The sequence below is a fragment of the Megalobrama amblycephala genome, linkage group LG1, assembly GCF_018812025.1.
Source record: "Megalobrama amblycephala isolate DHTTF-2021 linkage group LG1, ASM1881202v1, whole genome shotgun sequence".
Classification (NCBI taxonomy): domain Eukaryota; kingdom Metazoa; phylum Chordata; class Actinopteri; order Cypriniformes; family Xenocyprididae; genus Megalobrama; species Megalobrama amblycephala.
The window spans coordinates 39,556,648-39,564,963 of record NC_063044.1 but is presented as its reverse complement, the minus strand read 5'-3'; the positions used below and the strand labels follow the sequence as shown (position 1 = coordinate 39,564,963).

Here is an 8,316-nt window from a genome sequence, read left to right as displayed (position 1 = left end):
ACACAAACTAAGATATTTTTGATGAAATCCGATGGCTCAGTGAGGCCTTCATAGACAGCAATGGTACTTCCTCTCTCAAGTACAGTGGTTCTATCTTAATATTATAAAGCGACAAGAATATTTTTTGTGCTCCAAAAATAACAAAATAATGACTTTTTAACAATATCTAGTGATGGCCGATTTCAAAACACTGCTTAGGAGCATTACATTTACAACTGTTTCATGTGTGATAATGAAATGAAATTTCAAATTATTTTTGGCCAGGGTGCCATACAATGAAATTATGAGCACATGCAAAAACAAGTGGACCAATGAAATATTAAAAGGTGGTTGTTGTAGTCAATGTGTGCTTTTTTCTGAGCTTTTTTGTTTTTCTGAAACCTTTAGCTGTAGTTTTCCCCCTTTTTTTGCCAAAATTTTGTCAGATAAATACCTCTGCTTAGTTTAGTTTTTTATTCTTCACTCATATTTTAAAACATTTAAATAATATAAACATAAAAATAAAAATATTTTAAAATAGTTTGGTGTGGTAAGTTTAGCAATAGTACTATTTAAAAGCCTGATTACTGTGGACTGATGGGCTCAAGTCATCACCGGTGCACTGCTGCATTATAACAGTTACCAAAAAAGGTAATTACTATTTCATTTCTACAGTCAGAGCATTGATTTGTAGAGTGGGAAAAGATATTACATTTAAAGTTAATTCAAAGTCATTAAAATGCACTAAACGTATTAATTATTGTTTAAGTAAAAGTTATTACATTTCTTATTAGGTCAGTTACAAAAAGAATTGTCAATCAAGTTTATCATTTTATCAACTCCATGTCATCATATAACTCCAATGCATTATATCTTCATTGGAAAGCCTGTGTCTCTCCGCTGCCATCTTGTTATTCCTAACTAGGTAAGGAGACCTCTGCAGCTCTCTTAAACAATTTATGAGCTGAGACCTAGTCTTGACACTTAGGAACCTTTATGAATCATACTTATACTTAAGTAAGAGTAATAAGAGTAAAATTTTATTATGTCATTCATTTTGACACACTTAAGACTAAAATTTTACTCTGAGCGGCTTTATACATACGGCCCCTGGACTTTTAGATATATTCACTCATTTTAAATGGGTCCTATTAGTAGCAACACCAGAAAAAATGGCTACATGTGTGATGTCAGGGGGAAAAATGGTTATTCTGTCAACACTGTAAGATTTTCTGTGTCACTGATGACTGTTACAAAGAGCTGTTATTATGTAACGATCGTATCAATATTACTAAATGTGATTGGTAGGTTTTCATCAGACAGCTGAAACAACCAATAGCTAGCATACACACACCTGTAGTTCTCGTTGTACATAGTTACTCACAATTCCCCAGAGAGTTGCATCAGTAGTGATGAGAGAGTTTTCTTGTCAATAAAAAAGATTTCATTTGTTTAATACAAATTTCTTATATCCAAACTCTGGCTGCGTCGTGCCATATTGACTGAGAAGTATCAATTCGTAGGTGAATATGTTTAACAGATCCAGCTCTAAAACAATTTCTGGAGACAGAAACTAACCTTCCGCAGTCCAAGCAGCTGTTTTGTCCCACGTTAAACAGCCTGAAGTCTCTCAGCTTCTCTTTGTGTCCAATTGGTGTCACTATAAACTGTTAAAGTTATTGTGTGCATGAGTTTGTTTTATGTCGTCGCAGATATCAAACTCAGGCTTTACTCTATTCTAAGGTGAGTAAAATTATGTGATACTCAATTTGACACTGTTTGTTAGAATCTTGCCTACTTTTTGTGTTTTGTCGTTTTCATACAAAGGAATAATTGAAGGTTTTCACCACCATTGCTGGTCAGTGCAGTTAACACGGATAACTCGAGGTGAATGAGTGTCACAAGTGTCATAACCTTAAGATTTATTCCTTATTTGGTCGCCCTGTGCACCTATAAACCACGCCCACTTTCTGATCATGCGCCGTCTGACATGAATAAAAACCTGATAAAAACTAAAAGCAACAGTATCTGTGTGCATTAGGACTTGAGCTGGAGCTGAAGAATACAGCTGACTCACAATGATTGACCTCTCATCTCTGTCTGTGACCTGGAGCCTGGTGGTTCTGGTCATAACTCTCCTGTTTATGTGAGTATTTAATAAAAGGTTAATGCAAACATTCGTATAGCTAGGTCTTATTCTGTGTTATAGTTCTGTTGTATATTACGGATGTCCTTGTTCACGAGAAGGAACGCTGTTTCTGTTATTAAAACTTGTGCGACCTCCGATCTCGCAATGCACCAGTCTTGCGCGCGCTCATTGATTTCTATACCATTGTGCAAAGAAAATATATTTCCCTATATATGAATGATCAATATATTAAATGATATAACGGTATATTTGAAAAATACAAAATTAGATATTGTGTAAATATATTACAATCTATTGAATAATGAGGAATTGCCGCTTTTCATATCATAATGTAATTTTATATCCAGCTTCATTATGTATAGATGTATATGTGATCAGATACATGTGTAATATATTTTAGATACTCATGCAGTTTAAACATACATATATTGAGAAATGTATTATGTAATACATTTCTTATATTTTATATTTGCATTATAAATGTTTTATATTTTCTAGCTAGCTAAAGCACACTTGCATGTACTAAAAAATTTAGCAAAGAGACTATCACTGTGCTGAAAAGAGCACAGCCAATATTTAATGGTTTTTGGCCAATGGTCTACCTAACCAAATGATGTACTCTTCAGCACAATGAAACAAAAACCCAAAAAAGACATACTACAAAACCTTTTAAATTCCAAAATAATAGAACATTAAAGCATGCTGGGAACTAGACATCTGTTGTAACCACTGATTGATTCCATGAATGTGTGTATATATGTGTTTACATACATTCACATTTATGTGGGGACATGTGTAACATACGTACACAATAAAGTATGAAACTTTATGAGTATTGCATGTAATGCTACTTTTGTCTTCATTTCTAAATATTTCATAGGCCCTATGTATCAGTATATACAGTAGCCATACATGGTCAATGCATATATTGCAGTGTATTGAAAAATATAAACATTAGATTCCCATATATGGAAATGTATTATGTTATTTATCGCATTATATTTTTGTTCCGTAAGGGTAAACTATGAGCTGAGCAGGCTGTTTTCTTTAATATAAGTTTAATAAAAGTGTTTTTTATTCAGATTTACTGAATATAAAGTGTTTGTCATTGTATTAAAGTTGCAATAGGCGACTCTACAGAAACATTTTTTGTTATGCTGGTTGAAAGTCTAGTTAAGTTAGACTAACTTAGCTAAGCTAAAGCTAGCTAGGTAGCATGTAAAAATGTGATAGTACTGTACAATTATAATCGAATATGGAACGATTAAATTTACAGAACCTTCATAAGTTTAATAATAAACTGGTAAAAACACTTCTTGTGCGCATTCTTTATTCATCATTTTGTAGTAGTAGAGTTAAAAAGTCTTGCTGAATCTTTTGTAGAAATGGTAGATCACCATCTTGCTGCAATCAAAATGACTTGAACTCATTTGTTGTCATAATTACGATTTGCCATCTTGTAAATGACTTGAATTTTATGACATGTGCCATAAAATCACTTGAATGTTATGATATTTACAGAGCTGCATTTCATTTTAGTTTTCATCTTAAAGGTGCCCAAGAATGCTTTTTCACAAGATGTAATATAAGTCTAAGGTGTCTCCTGAATGTGTCTGTGAAGTTTCAGCTCAAAATACCCCATAGATTTTTTTAAATTAATTTTTTTAACTTCCTATTTTGTGGCATCATTAACTATGCACTGATTTTTTCAGCGCGCCGCCCCTTTAATTCGCGTGCTCCCTGCCACACGAGCTCTCGATTATATTACAGCACATTTACAAAGTTCACACAGCTAATATAACCCTCAAATGGATCTTTACAAGATGTTCGTCATGCATGCTGTATGCATGCTTTGAATTATGTGAGTAAAGTATTTATTTTGATGTTTATATTTGAACTCAAACTCAAAGAAAGAAAAAATGAAATGCTTCCTTCCTGTCCCAGGTTGAGGGTTAAAAAAAATCTGGTCACCCAAATCTCTATATCTATAACTTGTCTCATTTTAATTAGTATTTGTTTGAAGTTTGTTTGATAACTGTGTAATTTATCACACTGTAGTTACGGTGTTTGGCCACATGGATTTTTCAAAAAACTGGGAATTCCAGGACCAAGACCTTGGCCTTTCATTGGCACACTTCTCTCATACTCTAAAGTGAGTAATTCATTATGTAACTGCTTTAGAATAATATAGGAATGTGTATTCAAATAATATTGGAACAATAAGACGCCATTTCAATGATTAATTGTCTATGCAAATGTATTTTAGGGTTTGTGTAATTTTGATATGGAGTGTGCTAAGAAGTATGGAAAAGTTTGGGGGTGAGTCTCAGTTATACATTTACTCTGTTGAAAGAATGTGTTAACCTTAACATCAGATTGATAATACTTATTCTTATTTTTATATAATATTTGTCATTCCAGCTATATATATATATCTATACAGTAATTTGACTCAATAAATGACATCTATTCAAATTTTAATATAAATGAAGAAACTACAAACTAATTGTAGAAACTACTACATCATATACTATTTTACAATTTGCTTGGATCACCGTGAATACAAACTGATCAATATTCCTTTCATTGCTCAGGATTTATGATGGAAGACTCCCAATACTAATGGTCACTGACCTGGAAATTATCAAAACCGTTTTGGTGAAAGAATGTTATTCTAACTTCACTAACAGAAGGGTAAGCTCACAAACACAATTTTGCACAATAAAAGTGTTGTGGCAGTTCAAAGACAGTTGAAGATCTAGTAAAGGTCAAAATTTTCTACAGATTACAAAAGTAGACCTGGCTGGCCCCTTTGGTGACGGTATTATTATGGTTAGAGATGAGAAATGGAAGAGAATCCGCAGTTCACTCTCCCCGTATTTCACAAGCGGACGACTGAAGGAGGTATAGTACAGGCCCATAATATGAGCGTTATCATATATTGGAGCCTTGTCCCAATATTCTCTATTTCTTTACAGAACAGTAAAATCAATTAGTGGTATAGAGATGAGGCAAAGCCCAATTCATTATATATATATATATATATATATATACTTGTTGCTCACATGACATTTGTGTAACTAACACTTATTTCTAAATATGTTTCAGATATTTCCCATAGCTGTGACACATGCAGATCGTTTTATTAAAAACATGCAAAAGCGAGACCACAAGCAGCCAGTTAAAATAAAAGAGTATGTTACATCTGTCTTTAAATAAAGTGCATAATTGTCATTGTCAGGTATAATAATTTTTTGTAGTTGTTTTATGTATAAATGAAAACCACATGTAATGATGTGTAAATGATCTCTAATATATTTTAATAAGAAAACAACACTATTTTTATTCCAGAGTTTTTGCTCCATTCAGTTTGGATGTCGTCACCAGCTCCTCCTTTAGCGTTGACATCGACTCCATAAACAACCCGGATGATCCTTTCGTTATTAACGTCAAGAAGTTTGTCCAGTTTAATATCTTCAGTCCTCTCTTTCTGCTAATACGTATGTCATTGTTTGTATAATAATCATGGAAAATGAAAAGAGCTAATGACGAGAGAAACAAATAATGAATGAATTTTCTTTTTTCAGTTATGTTTCCCTCTTTTGCAATTCTTTTGAGCAAACTGGGTATAACTCTTTTTTCGAAGTCGTCTATGGATTTTTTCTACAGTGTCCTGAGAAAGATTAAGGACGAGCACAACAAGGAATCAGATGTATGTCAGTATTTCACTTTTCAACTACACTCTTAAAATTAAAGGTTTCATTAGGGTGTTATTGGGTTCATTGGGTGTTCCTTTCAGTGAACAGTTCTTAAAAGAACTAATTTTTTCTTTGCATTAAGAACATTTTTAAAAATCTAAAAACCTTTTTCCACTATAAAAAACCTTTTGTGCAGTGGAAATGAATGAATTCTATGAATCGCAGTCAAGAACCTTTATTTTTAGGAGTATACAGTCACTCTCTCACTGTTGTTTAGATTTGGCAGTGATGGTGATGCCGCTGTGTTTTTAATCAGGGTCGAGTAGATTTTCTCAAGCTCATGATCCAGAATCAAATACCTGATGATCAAGCTAAGGACGATACAAGTGAACAACCAGTAAAAGGTTTGAGAGGCAGCGCAGAATTGACTCATTCAAATGCACATGACCATCAGAGATGTGACTTGTTTTCAAATATGCTGTCTTGTGAATCTGACAGGACTAACAGATCATGAGATTCTCTCCCAGTCCCTTGTTTTCATCCTCGGAGGTTATGAGACTACAAGCACCACTCTCACTTTCCTCCTCTATAATCTTGTGACTAATCCAGACTCCCTGGAAAAGCTGGTTGAGGAGATTGACACAAACTTCCCTCCTGATGTGAGTGCACCGGCTTCTGCTCTGTTCACAGATTTTGTGTAAAGCAGGGGTTCTCAGCTCTGGCCCTCGAGGTCCACTTTCCTTCAGAGTTTTGCTCCAACACTTATCAAACACCTGAACAAGTTAATCAGTGTTGGAGGTAAACTCTGCTGGGAAGTGGACCTCGAGGGCCAGAGTTGAGAACCCCTGGTGTAAAGAAACTATTTTAAAGCAGTTTTAGAGTTTGGAGTTCAATTGTTTTACTTAAGGAACAGGAATTAGGTTTAAAACAAAGCCATAATATGCATCGTACATGTCTTGTTTTTTTGTTTTTCAGACTCCCATCACATACGATGCATTGATGAAAATGGATTACTTGGAAATGGCCATCAACGAATCAATGCGTCTCCTTCCCACTGCCCCGCGTTTAGAGAGGTCCTGTAAGAAGTCTGTGGAGATCAATGGTGTGACAATACCAAAAGACACTCTGGTTGGAATTCCTACATATGTTTTATGCCGTGACCCGCAGCTCTGGGATTCTCCCGATGAGTTCAGGCCGGAGAGGTGATGTGATTCTGATGTGAACATTTCTTTCACAGCCACAATTTTTCTCACTTCAGTTTTTCTCACATATGAATCTTATAGCATGTGATTCATTCAGTTTACTGAACCACATGCCAGATTTAAGATAAACTAGAATTGCTAATCTGAAAATCTCTCTAATATTTCTCTGCAGGTTCAGCCCAGAGAATAAATCAGAGGTTAACCAGTACGCTTTCTTGCCTTTTGGACTCGGGCCTCGAAATTGCATTGGAATGAGATTTGCCCTAATGCTCATGAAACTGCTTGTTGTGAAGCTTCTTCAGAACTTCACTGTGGAAACATGTAAAGAGACACAGGTTGGTACTTTGACCGTCATCATAAAGAGACAATCAGGAATACATGGCAGACTGTGCTTTGCCTCTTGATTAAACACAAAGTTATAAATGCACTATTCTTAATTTTCTTATTTCCAGATCCCTCTGGAGCTGAATGTTATGTTTCAGCCAAAGGTTCCCATCACACTGAAGTTTACTCCAAGATCTCACAAGGAAAAACAATAATAAGATTGAATATGCATTATAATATTTACATGGTTATAATTCTTAATATTTTCTTAATATTTTACACACACACACACATATACATGTCTTTATTTAAAGGGACACTGTTTCTTTAAATGATAATAGTTTAAATATAATAGTTTCGGCTGATGTAATATGACACTGGTGGCTGTGGACACACCTCAAAGGAGGAAACCCACATGGTGAAAGGAAAAAGATCTTCATTTCAAACTTATAAGTTGCTCAAATTATAATAACTCTTATTGTGACAGCACTTGTAATATTTGTTACTGCAGTTACCATGGATTAAATGCAAAAAAATAAAAAAAAATTGAAAAATGTTTTTTTTTTTTTCTTGGTGGTTAAATATTGCTGGCCCACTTTGGCTGAATGTGCTAGATGAAGTGGGCCACCTTAAAGGTGCCCTAGAATTGAAAATTGAATTTACCTCGGCATAGTTAAATAATTAGAGTTTAGTACATGAAAAAGATATACAGTGAGTCTCAAACACCATTGTTTCCTCCTCCTCATGTAAATTTGATTTGTGCAAAAGACCTCCGAAGAACAGGCGAATCTCAACCTAACACCGACTGTTACGTAACAGTCGGGATCATTAATATGTACGACCCCAATATTAGCATATGCCAGCCCATGTTCAAGGCATTACACAAGCCAGTATTAACATCTGGATCTGTGCACAGCCGAATCAACAGACTTGCAGGTAAGCAAGCAAGGACAAGCAAGGAAGG

General features: G+C 34.6%; 1 protein-coding gene across 1 annotated transcript; it reads left to right on the top strand.

Annotated features, from left to right (window-relative positions):
- The first annotated feature begins 2,014 nt into the window (after window positions 1-2,014).
- LOC125269685 (cytochrome P450 3A40-like) lies at window positions 2,015-7,908 on the top strand. The gene is made up of 13 exons (XM_048192638.1): window positions 2,015-2,125; window positions 4,187-4,280; window positions 4,395-4,447; window positions 4,723-4,822; window positions 4,913-5,032; window positions 5,237-5,322; window positions 5,480-5,628; window positions 5,716-5,840; window positions 6,143-6,230; window positions 6,325-6,485; window positions 6,802-7,028; window positions 7,201-7,363; window positions 7,481-7,908. The coding sequence occupies exons 1-13, from the start codon at window positions 2,058-2,060 to the stop codon at window positions 7,565-7,567; spliced, it is 1,521 nt and encodes a 506-aa protein (XP_048048595.1). The 5' UTR covers window positions 2,015-2,057; the 3' UTR covers window positions 7,568-7,908.
- The last annotated feature ends 408 nt before the right edge of the window (window positions 7,909-8,316 follow it).

Bases quoted from the DNA above. Each gene is read 5' to 3' on its own strand.
- LOC125269685 (XM_048192638.1), top strand. From the start codon at position 2,058: ATGATTGACCTCTCATCTCTGTCTGTGACCTGGAGCCTGGTGGTTCTG. The intron at 4,281-4,394 runs GTGAGTAATTCA...AATGTATTTTAG, and splicing joins CACTTCTCTCATACTCTAAA to GGTTTGTGTAATTTTGATAT. The intron at 5,841-6,142 runs GTATGTCAGTAT...GTTTTTAATCAG, and splicing joins AGCACAACAAGGAATCAGAT to GGTCGAGTAGATTTTCTCAA.